The sequence below is a fragment of the Sinocyclocheilus grahami genome, unplaced genomic scaffold (genome assembly GCF_001515645.1).
Source record: "Sinocyclocheilus grahami isolate Dianchi unplaced genomic scaffold, SAMN03320097.WGS_v1.1 scaffold533.1, whole genome shotgun sequence".
NCBI classification, from domain to species: domain Eukaryota; kingdom Metazoa; phylum Chordata; class Actinopteri; order Cypriniformes; family Cyprinidae; genus Sinocyclocheilus; species Sinocyclocheilus grahami.
In genome coordinates, this window is record NW_015505712.1 from 212,658 (window position 1) to 234,491 (window position 21,834).

Consider the following 21,834-nt stretch of genomic DNA (forward strand, 5'->3'; position numbering starts at 1 on the left):
AATGTAAGGGGGTCTGAATACTTTCCGTACCCACTGTATACTTTTGGTAATTATTAAATGTCACAGTGCACTTCACCTTCCTGTGATGTTTGAACAACACCTGTAAGATGAGAGCAGCCACAATTTGGCATTTTTGTAGGAAACTCATGATAGTAGGAAACAGCTCAACTACATTCATCTGCTTGTAAGTAAGGCACAAGATCAGCCCATAGCGTGAGACATGTTCTGATAACAGAGACTAATTTATAGGAAACAGATTTGAATGCAGAGGAATCTCTCCAGTGAGTCACTGCTGGAAGACTCTGGTTTGGGAATAGAGCGGGAACACTGGAATTGCTTGCTGTAAGCTGAGAGAGACAGACAGAGTGGGAGAGAGCTGGCGGAGAGGACAGGACACGGATTGTCAACATCCACCCTTCCTTTGCAGATCGCCTCTCGGAAGGATTTGCAGTGACTTTTTCAAATGATTGGTAGTTAGCGCCTGGAAAGGCGGCTCAGGTCCAAGAGCAAATCACTCCCCTCTATTATTCCCAGAATCGGAAGTGTCCCATTCCACATTACAAGCAGGTACGGAAATGGACCTGTTAACTGCTTTGGTTTGTTCTTGTGAAAAGCATCTGGCAGAGAATGAAAGCTAATCACGACCGGTTGTTTAGAGAAAGACGCTTGCTCTGATGGGTGTGGAGGTGGGGCGACCCAAAGTGTTTGAGATGATGGCGGGATGGTGAGAAAGAAAATGCATATATATGAGGTCATATGCGAGAACATCTGTGTCTGATTGGTGTCTCTCTCAGAGGGATCACGTTTTTACAGCATCACGTGCAGTGTTGACGTTAGGATATCCTCAAAAATGTTTTGGTGTTTGTGGGCCAAATTTCACACTTCTGTCCCTTTTGAATGCCTAATAGTCATGAACGAACATATTTTACTAAGTATTGTTTTAGGAGACGAAGGCAGTTTAAGTCAAATGCTGATGGGAGCTTCATCTAATTCTATATTTCTTATAATGCCTTCACTGTTGCTTTGTGTTTTTTATTGATTTGCGACAAAATATAACTTTACCAATAAAGCAAAAAAGTTTATTATAATTTTATAAACATGATGATTTTCTGTAAAGCTACTGTGAAACTGTGTATTGTGAAATGCACTGTATGAATACATTTTACTTGACTACTGACAATTAATATATGAACGGGTCAATACAGTTTTTTTCAGTTTTTTTTTGGTACAGTACAAAAATAGATGAAAAAAATGCTATTTTTCAACAAACTCATGTGGTGCGTCTCTCCAAAAAATATCAGGTAATTCGACCTTTTTACTTTGAAAAATGTATTATGTTTTTATATTTCGTTTATATAATGTTTTTGTAAATGATTCAGATGTGTACACTCCCATATATTCGCAGCATAAAAAATGTCATATAAAAAAGTGTTACCACATGACAGAGTCATTGAAATTTCATTTCTTGAGAATAGTATAGAATTTTTTTCAAAACCCTATAAAAGCAACATGCTAAGTACATTTATGAACTATATAATAATAATAATAAAAATAAAAATATATATATATATTTTCCTTTTTCTTCAATGCAAACACCCCTTTTTTTCATTGACCCACACACATTTACATTTCTTGCCCACTCTATGTGAGTTAACAGATGAAAAATGAAGCTAGTGTAATAGACACAGTTGTGCTCATAAGTTTACATACCCCTTGCAGAATATGCAAAACGATTTACATATTCTGCAAGGGGTATGTAAACTTATGAGCACAACTGTGTCTATTACACTAGCTTCATTTTTCATCTGTTTACTTTTGTTTGCTACACTGTTGCTACACTTATACTACTGTTGTACTGTATACAACTGTTAATAGCTTGTATTTAACTTGGAGTATTATTTCAATAAAACTGAAGCATGTGTTTGTAAGGGGGTGATATTCTGAAAAAGAAAAGTGAAAAACATTCACTTTTTGACCTCTGAGTGCATCTGTCATTTTGACCGTAATCAAAGCTCTGCTGCCAAACTGGCTTTCATCCTTCAGAAATGTGTTCAGATCTCTTCGTAGAGCTGCCAGATTAATACTCATGAACCTGTTCCTGGTCTGTATCGTAGCCAGGAAACCTGCACCTCCATCCAACCGTGCCTCTGGCCAAACCACTGCGGTCATCAGTGTGTTCTCTCCCATCCTTGTGGAAAAGCCTCAAAGTTAGATATAATATAAAAAAAGGCATTATAAAATACATTTTAAATTAAATTATATAAAATATAATACATAAAACATATCATCTCCTTTCACTTTCACTTATTCTTTGCGTGGAGCCAATCTGTGTGACTTTTCTATTGGTCGAGCGCCTTTTATATACAAAAGTATAAATCTACAGGTAAACATTCTTAAATCTTGTTGATACACAGTGAAAGATGTGACTTCTACCTCCTTATTCACATGTGTTTAAATGCAAATGAATGGAACACCAAAGTCTGCTTTGACCGCACATTCACCCATGGTAAAATGACCGTAATGCATTTGAAAATATGCCTTGATCTGTGGTTCTTAGTGGTATTGTGTTTCCATTGCTGTTTTTTGGCTTCATTTTGGTTCTTGATTTATATCTTTTTGTACCTATCAGCTGACACGACACATTATACAGTGGGTACGGATATATATAACCTTTGGTCCTTCCACTCTTTCCACCAATAACAGAAGTGCCGTGAGTGACGGCTGTTTTGGCTTCTGTATCAGAGTCTGAAATGTGTTGGAGATTCTTCTTCATCAGGCTTCATCAAAACAGCTTGCTGCACAGTGGAGCAAGGCTTATTTGAGTTGGCAGGCTGATGGCAGCAAGCAGAAGAAAAAACGTACAACTTCCCGTTTCTACTGAATTACATCCAGCCCGCTGCTGCTAGGTATTGAAATTCTGTCAGTAAGCGGCTCGTTTTTACAGTCGTGGTTTCTGTTAAAGTGTGTGTTCTGCTCCATACAGGTCAACCTGTTCACTACCTCTCCTTTTTTCTCCCTATTTCTTTTTGTCTTTAAGTATTTTCTCATTAATCTCTCTTTTTTTTCCGTTTCGTTCTTTCGTTTTATTTCTCACTCTCTGCTTCATTTCTTTCACTCAATTTCTCTCTACTCTGGAAAGAGCCTTTCAGCAAGGTTAGTGTTTTTAGAGCAGGGCGATGGGAAGCCACACAACTAGATCTGCACTAAAGCAAAAGGGCCAATTAACTTTCTGTTTAATCATACATTATATTGTATTGAACGTACTCCGTAATGAGCCATGGTATTTTGTGCTCAAGTTAACTTTTTTCTGTTCATTTTTTAATTTTGTCAGATGCTGCTTTTTTTTTTTTTTTGCTCTGCAGTTCACATTCTGCTCATTTCAGCTTCTTAAAGAAAATTAGAAGATTCCGTTCAGATGGTAGTCTTCTCAAGTGTGTGATACAAAGTTAATGTACCAGTACGCATAATAGATTTAGACTTAAAAATGGGTTTGGAAATTCTCAACGGATTCTCATCAAACTCAGTCAAAGCTCTAAACTCAGCACACTGCATCATGCACATTAATGTTTTTTTTATTTTTTATTACATGTTGCCCCTCTTGTGTGTATGAACAATTTCAATAAGCAATGTTGAACATGCAAGTGAAGTTTTGTTCCATGTTGCATCTAGCATTTAAAACTAAATAAAATTGTGGTGATTTTTTTTATTTGTCCATAAAATGTTATTTCTCAATAAAATAGCTTAAGCACATGCATTTAGAGAGGAGCGATGCAAAAAAAAAACCACCACTTTCTTTGACCACATAAAATGTAGTTTTTCTTTGATATTAAAACTACATTTTGTTTGATTGATTGTGAATCAAATAACCTCTGATCTGTGTGCCCACGACTTTATACACTGTGATGATAAATAAAAAATCTGGCTACAGTTTTTCATTCATCAAAAATTGTCTTGAGTGAGAATTTCCAGCAATACAGTGAAATAAAGGTTGTTGTAGGTTGCTTTGGTGACAGAGGCTGATGGCTACAACATATTGTCCTGGGAAATTCTAAATGGCACATTGCCCAGTGATGTTCAATCCCTACTGTCTTATATTTTCTAGGATAAAACAGACCTCATAAAAATTATTTTATAGTGCATGGGTTCCAGGACTCTGAAACACACAGAAAAACACTGCAAATCATGATACAGATGGTTAGTTATTTAAGTACAGTAGCACAGATCTAGTAATGGGTAGTATTACAGTATAATGTAAACTGTAAATTCTATACATTTTTATTATATGTACATTTTTACAGGTTGATTACAGGTATTTTTAATTGAAGGTCCAGTTTTAGTTTAAATAAACGATCTAATTTGTTAAATGTCATATTTGTGACACATTGTGTCCTGATCCCAACTCTCCTGTCTCTTTCTACTTCTCAATACAATTCTAAAAAGCACAGGAGTGAGTCTGTGTCTGTATCTCTCCAGATCTGTTACATTTCCTCCCAGAAAGTGGATTATTAACTGTCCTACTTCATCCTACTTCTTCCAGGAAATCTGAAACTGTTTCTGTTTGATTATTTTAGTAATTTAATTTAAGCACTAACTAGGTCCAAGCACCAAAGCTGCTGGAATCAGTTGTGTTTGTACTGATTTTCTTCTTCCTCTTTATTTATTTTTTGCTCTAAAAGAGTTTGTCAGAGACCATAAATCGCAGAGACCCCAAAATCAGTAGTACAGTGTGTACCGTATGCATACGGTATATATCCTTTGGACACTATAAGAAGCAAATTTACACTTTTGCAATAACTGTAATACCACTCGGACTAAAATAAAAAATATTTTTTTCCCCTCTGAACCCTTGCCCTGAATTAAACGGTTAAATGGATCTTATGCTCTTATATACATTTTAAAAAATATTTACCTAGAAAAACAGTTTTTTTTCCCCAAACTCGCCCCTTTGTTTCATATGTATCACCTAGAGATGGTAATGAAAAAAAGTTGAGAGATTTATAAAATCATTTCACTGAAACAAGCCAGTTTATTTTTTGATGAGACTGCTAATGACTAAATGAGTCCTCGCAAAGTAAAAACGTGTTACACATAGACAAAGGATGCAAGCATTTGTTCAAAAAGTGAAAATTTGGTTGACATTTTCCTTGGTGTTAAGTGCTGTCTTGAACGTGACAACATTCTAAAGATGCCAAATTTCACCAATTTTAGGGACCTAGGGGGCGCTATAACTTAAGAAAACCTTTCATCTGTGCAACCGTGGTGAAAAAAACTTGATCCACAACAATTGTATCCACATGCTCTGTTCTTTCAAATTTTCCAATTGTGGTCCAGCCTGCTTGGACACAAGTTGTTGCCACTTGTGGCCATATTTTAGTAGTAATTGCACAGATGTCAGCAAACACAGACATACTAATACAGTCAATAAGGCCTCAGATGGTGTGCGGTTTAGCCACAGCTACCAGCACACACAAACCACACATTTCTGGCCACTATAAATCCCCCACACACACACACCACAGAACGACAGCAGGAGAATACTTTCACATGTCACGTGCTGCACTCTTTCTCTCTCTAGGATCATGAACTGACACTGCTTTTAATGTTTGTATTGCATTTGCAAGTCTTGGAAGTAATTCTGAATGATGATCTTGTGTATTTCAAAGATCATTGATGACCTTGCTCACCTTGATTGGCTTGTTGTGTATTTCAGAGATCATTGATGACCTTGCTCAGCTTGTGGACAAGACGGACAGCCGCATCAAAAACGAGACGCACAGAGTCAAGCTGTTGGACACGAAGTCTGCTTCCTGTGGTGAGTTTTCTGCCTCTGTAGAGCCACTGAAGCCCTGGTTTTATGTACTCTGCATCAAGAGCCCGGCAACAATAAGCCTGTCCATCGTTCAGATTTACGGCCATCTCTCTTTTTCTGTCCCTTCTCTCCTCCCTTCTGCTTTTTAGTGCAATCTGCAGATTTGAAAGGATTTAAGTCTACTGCCTGTAAATGGCAAAGTCAGATCTGCTCATTATGGTCGGTCTCAGTGCTGTGAGCTCTTTCAGGCCCATCTGCATGTGATCTGTGTGTTTGTTATTGGAGCGGCAGTAAAGGTGAGATGAGGCTGAGACATTTAGAGAGGTCATTTACATAGATTTCTGGAAAGTTCTGCAAGACATTACAGTATTTTACATCTGTATACTTCAGAGTGCTTTCTTCTGTGGTCTCATTCTGTTAGTCTGTTGTTAAAGGGATAAATCACCCAAAATGACAATTTATTTCATTATTTAGTGACGTCATTTCAAAACTTGTTTCAAACTTGTATGATTTTCTTCTGTGGAGCACAAAAGGTGAGTTTTTTTTTTTTTTTTTTTTTTGAAGAACATGAGTACTCTTTTCAAGATAATGAAAGAGGACTGGGACTGTGACGAAATTACAAAAAAACACCACAAAATTATAATAAAAATGGTCCATACACTATTTTTTCTTTTTTTATGGTCTGTTTCACTCTCTCAAGATCTGTTGCTACTTCCATTATTTATTCACTTAATTCACAGAAGATTTTGACATCCTTTACGTTTCGACACCCTAGGTATCCTTGGGGGATGAATCATAAGAGAAGCAACCATTTCCAAATGTTGCCAACATTTATTCACCATTATGAACAGATTGTTCTTCTGAGTCAGGTCTTTTCAATGAACTTGTTAAACTCATAAATCTCATGCACTCTGGAGCTGGGCAATATGAACATAAATAAAATAAAAAAATCTAAGTATACAAACATATCTAAGTATTTTTAGGCTGAATGGCGATATATATCTAGATATTTTTTATGATTTCTGTTTGGAAAAAAAGCACATCCTGCCAGTCCTATGAACAATGTGCATATTGAAGGCTATGAAAAGAAAAATAGTGAATGTAACTACATTTGGCTATAGTATGTGCAAAATAAAAGTGGGTTCAAATCGCAATACATTCAATTATAACTTAACAGTTAAAAACCAAACAAAATGCCTTTTAAAGCAGAATTAAAATGAATAAATTAAAAATCAAAATAAATAACAAAAGCACAGACTGTGCGTCAAAAATGCGTCAACTGGCGAGACAAAGAGACCATTTCATTTTTTTTCAAATGTTAGTGGTAAGAACAGACCTTCACTCATCTAAGAATAGTAACTTTATTAGCCTACAATTGAGTTACCCCATTACAAATGCCCCTTTACATTTACTGCTATCATAAAACTTTTTTTAAAAGTTTTAAAATTCTTCATATGGCACATGTAATGTCCAGTAACAAATATTTTAGCAAAATGTATATTTTAGTCAGAATTAGTGCACTCCTGTTTTATTGCACTCTGTCTGTTTGTGCTTCATTTCTGCTCACTCGGTTTGCAGATGCACTCGTAACATTAAACTGTATTGCCTCATCCTATAAAAATCTATTGATATATCATAGAAACTCGATATACCATCCAGCCCTACTGAGAAGGGTGTTTCACACTGTGCTTAACCCCGAGTTATCATCATTCTAAACCCCGCTTTTAACCCCAGGTATGGGTACGTTTCACACTTATAATTTAGAAACCGTGTTAGAATGTTATGGCTAGATGCTTAGCAACAGACACCCAATCACGTGCCTCATATTCACATGCTTTGGACAGTCACAGAAACACTTTGCGTTGTACAAACAGTCAGTATTAGAGGGGAAAAATGTCAAAAGGTGGCAGAAAATGCGTCAACTGGCGTGACAAAGAGACCATTTCATTCTTATATTTATAGTCAGAAAAATCCATCGAGGAAAAACTTGATAGTACAGTCAGCAGTATATAATATGAGGATGTGCAATGCTAGAGCCTTTATGTAAACAAGTTGCGTCCCGCATTTGTCTTGTTAATGAAACTGACACAGCAAATATGCAAATAAGAATGTTAAGACCGGGTTTAAGGAATAATTTTATGAACATTCCGGATTATTTGTTAACTCCCAGGACCTCTGTTTATTCTGGGTTTAGAATGACCTAGGGTTGACATGTTCAAGTGTGAAAAGTCTATGACTTTAGTAAACTTAATATACAGACATATATAAACATAATATTGTCTTCCACATAGGAGGAGTTATTATATAGCATTTATTTCTTTTTGAAGCTTTGAAAGCTCCAGTCTGCATTTCTGTAAATGCAGGGAAAAGAACGACCAGTACAGTGTTTAAATTTTCTCATGTGTTTTGAATGACATTGGGGTTGAGGAAATTATGACAGAAATTTCATTTATGGGTGAACTATTGCTTTAATTGCATCTTCTGTGATGTGATCAATGACTGCAGCCTCTCCGATTTCTCAAGTTTTGTGCACGTCAACCATGTCTGGACCGCTTAAATCATTTCACATGTGGTAAATGTTCAAGCATGTCTGCATACTTGAGCAGCAAACACAAAATATCTGTCTTCATTAAGCTCTACATTAAAGGAACCCCCCCCCCCCCCCCCAAAAAAAAAATCCTTTGATTATTTTCTCACCCTCATGTTTGTATTTCAGCAGAATATCTAAGCTGCTCTTTTCTGTGCCGTGAAAGTGAACCGTGACCAGGGGTTGTCAAACCTGAAGCATCTGGTCTGTGTTTTTCTGTCAATATGGGGTGCTGTGTGTACATTAATGAGGAAAAAAAATTTACTTAAATGATTTTAGCAAATGGCTGCAATATAACAAAGAGTGAAATTTAAGGGGGTCTGAATACTTTCCGTACCCACTGTATATAAATGGATATAAAAATAGGATTTTATTTATAAAATATTCTTTGAATAACTTAAATTTTAGTCTGATTCTCACACAAAGCTGTCAAATGGCTTCAAAGACAGCTCTTGGAACCTTTCTGTTTCACAAAAGGTTCGTTGTGGCAAAGAAGGTTCTTCAGATTATAAAAAGGTAAGAAAGAGATGGATCTTTAAAGAACCTTTGACTGAATGGTTCTTTGTGGAACCAAAAATAGTTCTTCTATGGCATCGCTGTGAAGAACCTTTTAAGCACCTTTATTTTTAACAGTGTATATTGCATAGCATTCAAAGATGTCTGAAACAACATAATGGTGAGTAAAGGTTGACATATGCTAAATTTTGGGTGAACTAACCCTCTAATGCTGGTGTCTTTGGAGGATGAGAGATGTTCAACCAATCTGCTCTCACTACAAACTTTTTTTGGTGCCACTGGTTATACACTTGACAAATGTTGAAGATGGCATAATTTGTCTTTTTGTCATTGCTGTTGAAGGTAGACAATAGAGTTGGGGTACTGGGACACGAGTACAGTTTTTTTTAAAGGACTCAGACTTGTCACGGACTCGGATGTATTCGTATGACGCCCGTCTTGGAGACTATTCATGTAAATGCAGTCGGTTTTGTCTTAAGTGAACTTGAACAGTTGGAAGAAATACAGATGTGTGAAAATATTTGATCTATGCGTCAGATCTTAAAGCATCAGCGTAAACCTGCAGCCGCCGACTGCGTCATAAATGTTAATCAAATAATAGAAAAGGAGAAAATCACTCACTGCTCTTGACTGAATCACTTATTAACTTTAATAAGAATAATTTATATTTAATGTATAAAGTGAAGATTATTTGTAAATTTTTCATTGGATATTTTTCATTTTCATGAAATGTCTGTAGTAGGCTATTTCTAGAAGCCTTTAGGCTACAATCTGAAAAACTTTTTATTTTAAAATATGTGATTCTGTGATTTTTGAGTAATATATTTATTTATAATTTAGTTTGTAAGTAATACTTGGAGTGTTTACTTGCCTTCAGTAAGCTTGAGAATGTTTTATTACATTAGTTTATTATTTTTTGCTTTTGTATTAGTGGCAGTTTCAAAGAAAAAATATTTTTCTAACATCGCCAATAGTTTTTATGGGTCCAAAATCACCTTGGGTGTGCATTATTTTCTAATAATTCAATGGCCCTTCATCAGTTATTCCTTACATAATGTAATTTATTGTAATTAATGTAACTATAAATGCATTCAAAACTAAAACAGGTGTGAGTTGCCTGTGACTTAAGGAAAGTATATGTAGGGCTTTTATACACAGTGTGTGCCATGTACAGGCTAGGTTTATTCCTCACAGCCTCATTTTCATCCAAGAAAAAATTCTAAATGCCCTGTCTAAGGGGTCCGTGTACTTTGGTGTCCATCATAGGCGGAAATCTCGTGGGGGACAGGACCCCCCCTATCTGAGGGTTGATTAAAATCCACGCTGTGTATTGTAAATAACAATGTTTTATACTTTAAATAATTGTGTAAATAGTAAAACAACACAAACGGGGCAAAAATGTGTTTTAAATTTAGAAACATTGAGTCACCCCTCCCTTGCCTCGCAGTGCTTTGGTCCAAATGCCTGCTTTCCTCTTTTACATCACCTACACACACACAAATCCGGTGAGAGAGAACAAAGCCAATAGTTGTGGAACTCCAGTAAGTAAGGCTGTGAAGGCTATTTTATTCACTTAAACATCGGATGAAGTGATTATTTTCTCTTTAATACATGATGCCAGTGTATTTTTTCGATGAGTCCTCTATGTTAGCAATAATAATGTTACCTGCTTGAGGGAAAGGGTTGCTCGCCCAATTGCTACTCAAAACTAGCCCAAACTAACTGCGTTTCGAGGGGGTCCCCCGGTAAAAATCGCGTTCCGGGGGCTAAAATACACGTTATTGGGGTCGCTTCACCCCGCGGCAACAGTGATAAAGTAGCCCAATTCCATGGGAAATCCGTGGACTTGGCAACACTGTGACGGATAGTAGTGTCAAACAACGGACACGAGCGCTGTCACAGCGCGACCACAACAGCTTGAAATTGTCTAATTTGGCACGGTCTCCCTGCTGCACTAATAAGCACTAGTAAGGCTTTCCTCTGTGTCTACATATCCTTACAAGTACAATTTTAGCTGTATTATTTGTGTCCCCTTCAAAAATTGCTCTTGAGAAATTTTATGTTTATTGTCCCCCCTCCCCCCCAACTGTTAGAAGAAATTTACGCCCCTGGCGTCCATTCATTTTTCGTTTTTTTTTAACCCAGAAATAAAAGTACAGTTTCTTCTTTAATGGTTCAAACACTGATGAATAGAATAAGCAGACACAAACTAATTTTGATTATTCAAAATTCATATTTCATTAAAAATCATAAAAATGATATAAAGCTTGTTTTTTATTGAGATAAAAGGTGCATTTTCTGCTCTTAAGGTCCCATTCACCAAGATACCTACTCCTTTACCCCCACTCTTGAATTTATACATTTACTTTAACGATGAAAAAAGTGAAGTGCCGCCCTTTAATTTTTCACATTTTAAAACCTGTTTCACTCTGAAATATGTCACAATACATAAATCAATTCAGCCATAACTTCTGTTACATGACTTTAAGTTTGCTAAGCAAAGCAGGACACTAATTATTAATAAAAAATCAAAATGGCAAGATGAAATAGAGGTTTGCTTTTGTTACATTTAAATGGACATTGCGTTTTTCTTGTTGTAAAGGTTAAAACAATGTTAAGATACTAATAAATAATAGAGTTTCGTTGGACTCGGACTCGGCTGTTTGGGACCTTTTGTGAAACAGAAAGGTTCTTCAGATGTTAAAGGTTCTTTATGGAACCATTTAGACAAAAAGGTTCTTCTATGGCATCGTGAAGCACCTTTATTTTTAAGAGTGTAGGTGGACTCGAACCCAACAATAGTAGACAGTAGAATTATTTTTTTCCAGGAACTTTCTCAATCTCAAATTATATGAAGACATTATTAATTAAATTAGCTCTTTGCAGAAGATGTGGAATTGATCATTAATTAATTTTTATTATGGTCATATGCATGCGAAGAGTGTGAATAATAAAATCCTATAAAGATCCATCTTGAATTTTCCTGGGAAATAAATGCATTGCCGTGCTTGGTCTTGCTCCTCTAATGTCACACATAATTCTATTTGTTTGTCCAGAGGACTCTACAGACTGAAGTTTGTTTGCAGATCCCAGAGCTGGAGGCCAGAGTTGCCGAGTTTTGCATTGATTCTCTTTCTCGCTCCTCTATTTCTCCTCTCCTCGTCTTCTGGTCCCGCGTCTGCTTTTAACACCTAACTATATTCATGTATTCGGTGAAGGGGGGTGAAGGAGGGGTTGATGAATGGAAAAATTCCTCACTGCCTTGTCGTCCGTACCCCGCTTTTTTTGTTTTTTTTTGGTCTATTATTTCAACTTGCGTTCCCTGACTCACTTCACTCCTCACGTTTCCCAACTTTGTTTGACACTTGTCTCTTGTCTTTGTCTTCTGTTGTATCTGTAAGTGTCTAATTTTCTATCTATTGTCTATTTGAGAGTACTTTAGTTTATTCCTGTTTTTTATTAATCCAGGTTAAAACTGCCTGGGTTTTGGTGTGTATATATAATGTGTATATGGCCTTTACTGTCAAAAATCTTTCTGACACTAAACATTTGTGTATAGATATAGGCCATATGACTTCATCTTTACGTCAGAAATGGACTTTAGTGCTGCAGTCAAATGCCAAAATAATAGCCAAATGTGTCGACATATTGTAATGTATGCAGTCTGACACGTAATTAGTTTTTAATTTGTTTACATTCTACAGCCAAATACTTTACAACTGTCCTCTTTAGAAAGATGAAAAAGAAAAAAAGGGCTGTTAGGAACAACATTGACAGGCAGAGGAAAATTATCTGGTCAGAAAACGATTGAGGAAAATTAAGTTGAGGCTTATGTTTTGAGTCTTCAAACCCCTGAATATGACAAGTTGAAGTTTAGATCCTCACAGGTCTCTCTTTCTCCCTCTGCTTTGATTTGAAATAAATAAAGGACAATTGGGAAGAATGTGTATCCTTTGTTCTTCCCCCTGGGTGGCCACACAGGTCTTCTGCCCTCTGTGCACACTAATCTATTTGTCTAGCAAATGTTATTGTTGTCATTGGGACAGCGTGATTGCGTTGCAGAGCTTATTTGATTACTTATAGAACTGTGACAGTTTCGCAGAGGTGAAAAAGAGGAGCAAACAGATGAGCATAGAAGTCTGACAGTGTGAATGATGGTTTGTCTTACAAACCGTTCTTTAGGCTGATTTAAATCTGAATGACTTTTCACCATTTGGCATTTAATACAGAAAAGATCATGTTCACTTGGACAGTAAAACTTTTTCCCCTCTTCTTGTAAAATGTCTTTCTATGAGTTTACCAGCTCATGGAGATTGAAAGACCTTTTTATTTTATTTTTGGTGTTTGATTTCACTTCTCTTGCCAATTTTCTTTTAAATACATGTGGAATTATCCAGAGGGATAGGGGTCTGTTCTCTAAAAAGCTGACATTGTTCCTGGTCACAGTCAAAATAATTTCCTAACTCACACTCTGCCCGCAGCAGGCTTTGGTAGGTCGGTTTTTTATAATACCAGCGTAAGTTAATTCAGCACAGCTTCCTTTTACCCTGTGCCTCAGTGCAGGCCAGCTCCAGTGGGAACACACAGCCACCGAGCCAAACTATGAGAGAAATGTAAACTAAAGCACTGAATCAGGCTGCAAATACAGTACCAGCCAGTGTCCGTGACGAACAGTGCATATGTCAAAAATCCTGTCTGATTAGCCGAGATAAGCATGTTTTGAAAAGACGTGACAGATGGCGCGTCTGCTATGTTAGAGAGTCTGCACAAACAAAGAAAGCACTGAAGTTAGGCACGCTTGAGACAAGCATAGTCAGAACATGTGTGTATTGAAAAAAATGTATATGGGTGATCTGAAAGTAGAGTAACTTTTCTAGGATGATTTTAAAGGGGAAAAATATATATATTGTGTCATTCTAGTTTAATGGATTAATTTTATTACAGTAGCTGTGAGTGTTTTTATTGTGTCTCATTATTCACTTAAGAATAGGAAAGGTGCAATTTTGCTCAATTATTATCAAATGTTATTTGTTAAAATCAGGAACATTTTGGACTTTTCATATGAACAGAATATGTTGTTACAATTATTTTTTTTTTTTTTTTTTTGTTTAATGACACAGAATTGCTGTCTGTAATATATCTGTCATGCCTAACATTTTAGAAAAACTTTTTTATATTTCTGGATCAGAAATGTAGGTGTAGCTACTGTATATTATATTAGATAACATTAGCAAAGTCAGTATTTGAACATTTTAATTCAGAAACATACCTAAATAGTGTTATCCAATAGACTTGGTTAAGGATTTGAAAATGTTAAGATGTGATACATATTTTAACATTGATTTGCATTCAATTAATCACCCTTAGATTAAAATATGCCTGCTATTAGATGTTGTAATCAGTGTTATTGTAATGAAAAGCAATTGGCAGCACTTAACAAAAAGTATATAATTTAATGAAAGCACTAATAAAACACCCATATTCAATATATCATTAAATGCTACAAGCCTAGCTGTATAACTGTAGGCTTACTTTATAAACGAAACTAAGTGGGATGATTTCTAATATTCAGTCACAGCTTATAGTAGTGGTTTTATTGGCATTTCACAACTTCAAGCGTGCCTCATGTTATCAGCTTTGTAAAAGCCGATCTATATCACATGTAAGAATGTTCTGGTTGATGTCAGTGACTCACAGGAGATGAGACATCATGTAATTCCTCTAGTGACGCGGAGTATATGAGAAATTTGACTATCGGAAGGATTAATGAAAGGCAGATGCATCGCTGAAAGTTTCACCACATTTTGTTTGTCATTCTCACCATCAGTTAGTGTTGATCTTGAGTTTGAATTAAACACAGGGCTAAGAGCCCCATCTAGGAGTCATTACTGTGTTTATTTTAATGAGTGATCATTGAAAAATGCAGATAATGAAAGGAATAAGAGGAATAAGCCATTTAAATTATGGAAGTGTTTCAGGAAGTCAAAAATATAGATTACATTAAGTTTCTCTGAGAAACAGATCATAGCCACAGAATATAAACAACAGATTTATGAAGTTTGTGCGGTGCGGCTGGAAGGGGATGCACATGTGCTAAAGATCAGTCATGTGTTTTTGCATGGCAAATGATGAATTTAAATGTGCACACACACAGCTATTCACTGTTGGGGCATCGTGAAGTTGTTCGTTTATTCAAATGTTTTGTGTGTGTGTGTGTGTGTTTTTCAATCAGGAATGCTGGTGGTGATTGTTCTTCTCCTCATCGCCATCATTGTCGTGGCTGTTTGGCAGACTTAATGAAGAGAAGACGGCACATATACGGACTGCGGAGACTTAGAAAACCGTTTTTTGAGGTGAACGAGAGATACTCACAGGCGGCTTCCAATCAGGCTGTATATGTAAACACACATCTACAGTAGAAAAGCCTCTCCTGTCCCCTTTTACATTTATGAAAATAATGGCTGGGATAAAGCCAAGGAATGGACCGCTATGAAGAGCTAAAATTCTTAGCTCCTCAGATAATGATCAAAGTAGGATTCGGAATGGAAAGAAAACTAGAAAAGAGCTTTGAAAGGTTTTGAATAGTATTATGAAAATAACCATGAGCTCGAGATGCTCCAAGGGGGGAAAACCTATTTAAATTCTTTGTTTGGCAGTGAAGAAAATGATCCGTATCCATCTTGTAAACAAGGTCTGAGTCACAAAGCAATACAAAATATATGTATATACAGTATAATTAAAATGTATTATCTCTTAACTACATTTACAGTTCAGATTCTATTTTGTAAGTACAAAAAAAATTAAATGCCTGATTTTGTCATTGACGCTTTTCTGTAAATTGTTTTTAGCCTGAAAATGTGACGAAATTCTAATAAATGTAGTTGGTCAGCTTGGTCTCTAATTTTAATGATCACAAATGTTAGTGCTGATCATTTGTCACGTTAGGTCATATGTTCTTAAATCTTTACTGTATTTACTGACTTCAATCTTTTTTTAAACCAAATTTGTAAGAGGGGGAAAAATGAAAAGGCACACTAGTAATGTTTTGAGGTTTTATTCCAAACAATTATTGAATGTAGTTCTACCAGGTTGGTGTTCAGTAGTTATCTTCCCCTCTGGATTTTAATCACAACCATCTAAACAACCACAAACTGTAAAAAAAAAAAGGGAAAAAGAAAGACAAAAAATCCACAATGTCTTGTGTCATTAAATATTTTCTTATAATAACCATAATATATTAGTATGCACTGTAAAACAATATTGCAGAAATCTTGTATTTGCCACAGCTAAATTTACAATTCATAATATGAACAAGAAGCAATGTATGAAAGGTCTGCTGGTAATGTCAAATACAGGAGCCATCTTTGCACTGCTGCGAAAAGTAAAAACTGAACATAAATTTACATCATTGGAATACTTAAAATAAAAAAAGAGTGTGCACTAAGATACTGAGTGCCAAACAAAATACATTTACATGTGCTGTTACGAATATTGTTTGTAACCGTAAATACAGCATATGTATAAATATCTGTATGTCATACATTGTGTACATTTACAAGAAATAATCATTGAGTAAAGATGATAATTACTGCACACGTAAACCGTTCATCAAATCTTGACTTTTTTTCTTTTTCTTTTCTTTTTTGGTATTTGATGCTGAAATGATCAGTTCTTGCAGTTTATTTTCTTAATGATCTGTGAAGGACAGACCACACAAGCAAATGTTAAATGACCCTCAAAGATCAGTGGAAAAGCTGTACTTTAGAGAACGTCCGTCATGTGTGTGTATGTGTGTGTGTGTATGAGCAGCGTTTCTCACAGTGAAGAGAATTCTCTATTGTAGTGAAACATTACTGTACATGCGTTCCTACATTCACAGATGCTAAATGGACATGGAAATGTTTAAAGAGAGATGCCGTTGCTTTACAAAACTAAATACATGAATACTAGTTAAAGGTAATTCGTACACTTCTAAATACTGTATTACACACAAGGAAAAATACTACCTATACACACCATTCTACCAACACTTCCAGGACTTATGAAAAGGCCTGTTTATACACTGGACTCGTCTCACTGAAGTTCTGTTTTAACAAAAGGACGTCATCATCCATGTCTGGACTATAAACAACTGAATCAGAGCATCAAATAGACCAAGAACTGCTGTTTGTATTTAGAGTCATCTACCTCAATCATCATGTCTTATACAAAAATATACATGGTGGTTTTATTCCAAGTTCAAAAATAATTGTAAATGCATGCTAATAATTTTAGGATTTGTACAAGCATGCTATTACATTTTTAGAGATCCTAAATCAGTTTTCAACACTTATGTGTACAGATTTGTTTTTCTTGTTGTAAAGAAGTTGTGGCATGATTCACAACACATGGCATAAACAGAAAAAATAAAAAATCAACCAAATGTAGTATATTTGTGTCTGTTGAAGAGAATGGGCACTACTTTAAAAATGTACAAAGCTTCTTTTCAGCAATTGTTAGATGATTTTTTTTACCGAACTCTGGGTCACCGACAGTAAAAAGGGAATCGGAAACATGTACTCTGAACAGAAACCTTGATTTGCTTTTGTTGTGCATTTGCTCGGACAGTTTCAGAGTCATCTCTGTGGTCTGGGTAAAAACCAGCAGCACCAGTCTTCAAAGATTAGTAGTGTTATTTGAAATATAAATGTTACACTGTACATGAGCTTTTCTATGTTGTCCTTTTTTTATTTTGTTTGCATCTGTATTCAATGAAAAACCGCTCAACGAAAATTGCAACAATAATTGAATAATTATAAAAAATAATATGCACAAATATATGCATACAATTGTGTGATTTTCATGGAGGTTGTTACAAAGTCATACTTTTTAAATACTTTTCAGACCTTGAAAAAAGATTATTTTAAATTGGCTGAAGAAGAGCAAATTAGTTTTGATATCGGTCATAGAAAAAAATTCCTTCCGAAAACAGAATTTTGACATTTCTGAAATGTTGGCATCTCAGATGCCATTATGTATTATGCATAAGTTAGAGCATATACATTTTTAAATGCAAAACTGATTAATGAAGTTGTTTTATTTTTGTAATGAAGAGGCATGCTGAAGGATTGTTCCTTTAAATATTTTTTTTGCTCTAAAAAAAACTGTTATCAGATTTGTAATGTATCAATCCTCAATCCCCAGGTTGTTTTAGAATATTAAATATGGCTTAATCTGATTCTCAAGCAGTCTGAAATCGTCCAAAATGGATCTGAAAGCCATTTAACATAAAATACCTTTCTTTATGCTGAACACAGGTGCAAAATTGGCAAACAGCAAACAAATCTTGAAGGAAACAAATAAGAAATGAAAACTGCATCGTGAACTCCTTCACACATGTTCCTATTTAAAAAAAAAAGTTAATATTCTCTTCATGCCTTTATTCAAAGCAGCGATGTTTCGTCTTTTTTCCTTCTCTTCCTTTCCCTTATGATCTTTCCATCCACCACTCGTCTGTTGTTTTTCTGTCCAGCTCTTGATAGCCTCCTCTTTCTTTTTCCCCTCACTATGCTTTCTTGCATTTTCCTTTCTTCTCCCGCTGCTGAAACTTCCGGAGTCTTCGAGCCCAAGTGTCCCTCCATTGAATGACCAGACTGCCCTTGTCTGCCACCACTCCGCTTTGTCCAGGGGAATCCTCATCGTTGCCCAGCAGCAGGTACTTTTTGCCGGGCTTGATCTTTGGGCACTTGCAGGCCACGTCCTTTGCTCTGACCCACAAAAACTGATCCCCCCTGCGGATTCGGCTTTCTCCCTGTTTGTAGACAGAGATGATGTTGACAGTGAACTTCCACCACTCGCCGGCTTTGTCTGCCTTTAGGATGTGGACCTGAACAGCTGGAAAACATAGAACATAGAAAACAGAATTAGCTACTTTTCCAGTATTAATACAGATGGGTGACATTATATTTTAAGCCGTTTCAGCAGTTCTTTTCAAATACAAATATTTAAAACTTTAAAAACGTTAAAACTACTTTAGACAAAGTTAATTGAGAAATTACATGGAATATTTTTTTGTACTTTTAAAAAGTAAAAAATGCTAAACATGTTTAAACTTAACATTTGGCCATTTGCACAACATATACAAATGTATGTTCATTTATGTAGCCTACACAATAAGTCCATCTTGCATATTTCTAATTTAATACAATTGTTTCCATTACAAATTCTATTATTTGCATAATTTAAGTGAAACGTTGGACAAAAAAAAAGTGTATTCATTTCAGAATTTCTTTGTGACCCTGGACCACAATACCAGTCATAAGTAGCACAGGTATATTTGTAGCAATAGCCAATTTTACATGGGTCAAAATTATCGATTTTCCTTTTATGCCAAAAATCATAAGGATATTAAGTAAAGATCATGTTTCATGAAGATATTTTGTAAATTTCCTACCGTAAATATATCAAAACTTAATTTTTGATTAGTAATCTGCAATGCTAAGAACTTCGTTTGGACAACTTTAAAGGTGATTTTCTCAATATTTTGTTTTTTTTGCCCCCTTAGATTCCAGATATTCAAATAGTAGTATTTCGGCCAAATATTGTCCTATTCTTATTTATTCAGCTTTCAGATGATGTATAAATCTCAGTTTCAAAAAATTGACCCTTATGACTGGTTTTGTGGTCCAGGGTCACATTTGGTTTTGATTTGTGGCCTAGATCTAAAAGGCTAAATAATTTCTTCATTTTTAATCTTTTTTTTTTCCTGTTCCATTTCCAGGTTTAAATAAAAATTTAAATGACAGATTTTGTGTGTGGTTGGATCCCACTGCATACATAAATTTTATTCTAAAATCTTGAATATATAAATGTGTACACACTGCGCCATAAAAATGTATGCAATACACTGCTCCCGTGTGCCTAAATTTGATAGTTCAGCCGTGGGTTTAGAGTCTGTCTCTATTTCTGATTAAGTCGTTTGTATCGTCTCAGTTGCCTCAGCAATGCAGGTCAACCTTCAGTTTAAAGTGCTTTCAAATAAAGCATGTAACTCAAACCTTGATTCCTTGCAAGTGTGAATCCTCAAAATCAGCTTAAACTGCCTGTAGACTCATGCTGTTCCCCTTTCATTATTAATAGCCTTCAAGGTGCTTTGTAAGGTGACTTTGACAAAAAGGACCAGCAAAACAGGCAGATTTAATTTCATCTGCGTAATGCTTTGCGCTTGGCTAAAGACTGAGGCTGTATCATGCAGGCTAATGGTTGGTGATCTATATGTCGATTTACATTATTTACATACTTTACTCAACATTTTAAAGGCTAGTGTTAGAGTATGCACGTCACTGGACCCGTATTAAGTAGTTTTTTCCTCTGATATACAACATTTAACCCCAGGTTACAAACATTCTGCTTGTAAGAATTCACGTTTTTCACAAGTTGCCTTTATTACCATTACAAATACCGCGTTTCACATTTACAGGAATCCATTTATATCTTGCGCCACGCAGCATCCCACTAGACTAAGTTTAAACTTCTCATTTGTATCAGGTACCAGGATATGCAAAGTTCTTTAATGGCTAAAAAAGGAGATTAGAACATGCCAAGTGCTTCAGAGGTGTTTTGATTAAATTAAATTGCAACACGTCTGTGTTTATTTAATGGCATTTAATTTCAACTGTAAATTCCTTAAAATGTTTAAGCATTAAAATCAATGGTAATTGTTTAAAGAGGCTGTTTGCAGGGGGGGAAATTCTGTCATTATTCTTACCCTCATGTTGTTTCAAAACTGTGCTATTTTGTTTCTTCTGTGGAACACAGAAGGGGAATTTTTGAAGAATGTTCTTGTAGTTCTCTTACATGTAATTGAAAGTAAATCAGTGAATTAAAGTGGTTCATATGATTTGTTAATAATATTCCAAATATTCTGATGCCTGTACGATAGCTTTGTGTTAGTGAAATTTAAGCTATTCACTAAAAACTTGATATCTAGTGTAGCTCTCCCTAGCTTGTTCCTGAGAGACGCAGCAATGTGCGATTCATGAAATACTCATTCTTTGGAGTCGGATCTTTTCAACTAAATGCTTAATAAAGCAGTTCACACAACTTCTGTTTGAGTTTAAGCCTTATTAACTTGCCAGGATATTCTTTAGAAAGTCATCTTTTGTGTTCTATGTAAGAATAAAATAAACATGAGGGTGAGAACTGTAAATGATGACATTTTTATTAATTTATTTTTTATTTTTTAAATTGCTTTCTCCAAAAATAATCACAAATTAAATGGAATAAACCTTTAACTTTATGTCAGTGTCACCATTTGGAAAGGTGGAAGTCATTTACCTAGTGATTGCAACATGTCACAGCCTGTGGAAACCTGTGGTGTCTTATGGGTAATGTGCCAGTGAGGCATAAGCTTGTAAATATAATGCCACAAAGGGCTCGATTCCCCTAGAAGTCTTTTAGATGACTCCATCTTCAAGTTCAATACCATTTCCAGCCATTTCCCCCCATGCTGCTGTAGCATAAAGCCCCCCTGATGCTCGAGAAGGCAGAAGGAAAGTGGATTAGGTTTAATGCTCAGAATGTGGGAGTTTATCCTAGATTGTTCACTATTCTGTAAAGAGGGAGCTGGCCAGCTCTCCATAACTGAGGACAACTGTAAATTGAATGCAGCGGGGGACCATATTATCTGGATAAATTCTTAAATGAGTATTAAACGAGTAATGGCAGTGTAGAAAGGAGAACATGCAAAGAGGTCTGCAGGAGGTGATGGCATTGAGTATTCATCACACAAGATGCAGCTACCAATGTGTGCCAGACCTCCTCTCTACACTGCAGGGATCCCCTGTGTTTTCACCTTCAATGTAACTGATTTTTGAGAGGTCTACTGAGCATAAATGCTTACTGTAGTTATATATATATATATATATATATATATAAAATAAAT

At 35.7% G+C, this 21,834-nt stretch overlaps 2 protein-coding genes across 3 annotated transcripts in view; one reads left to right on the forward strand and one right to left on the reverse strand.

Moving 5' to 3' along the window:
- LOC107555374 (syntaxin-8-like) overlaps nt 1-16,099 on the forward strand; it is a 76,064-nt gene extending 59,965 nt beyond the window's left edge. Inside the window, exons 7-8 of the mRNA XM_016238136.1 lie at nt 5,711-5,812; nt 15,145-16,099. Of these exons, the coding sequence (XP_016093622.1) occupies nt 5,711-5,812; nt 15,145-15,209 (167 nt within the window). The 3' untranslated portion in view covers nt 15,210-16,099. The remainder of the gene's footprint in view (nt 1-5,710; nt 5,813-15,144) is intronic.
- A 1,909-nt stretch (nt 16,100-18,008) lies between these two features.
- LOC107555375 (netrin-1) overlaps nt 18,009-21,834 on the reverse strand; it is a 59,702-nt gene continuing 55,876 nt past the window's right edge. For both annotated transcript variants that reach the window (XM_016238138.1, XM_016238137.1), the window contains one exon: nt 18,009-18,785. In XM_016238138.1, the coding sequence (XP_016093624.1) occupies nt 18,457-18,785 (329 nt within the window). In that variant the 3' untranslated portion in view covers nt 18,009-18,456. The remainder of the gene's footprint in view (nt 18,786-21,834) is intronic.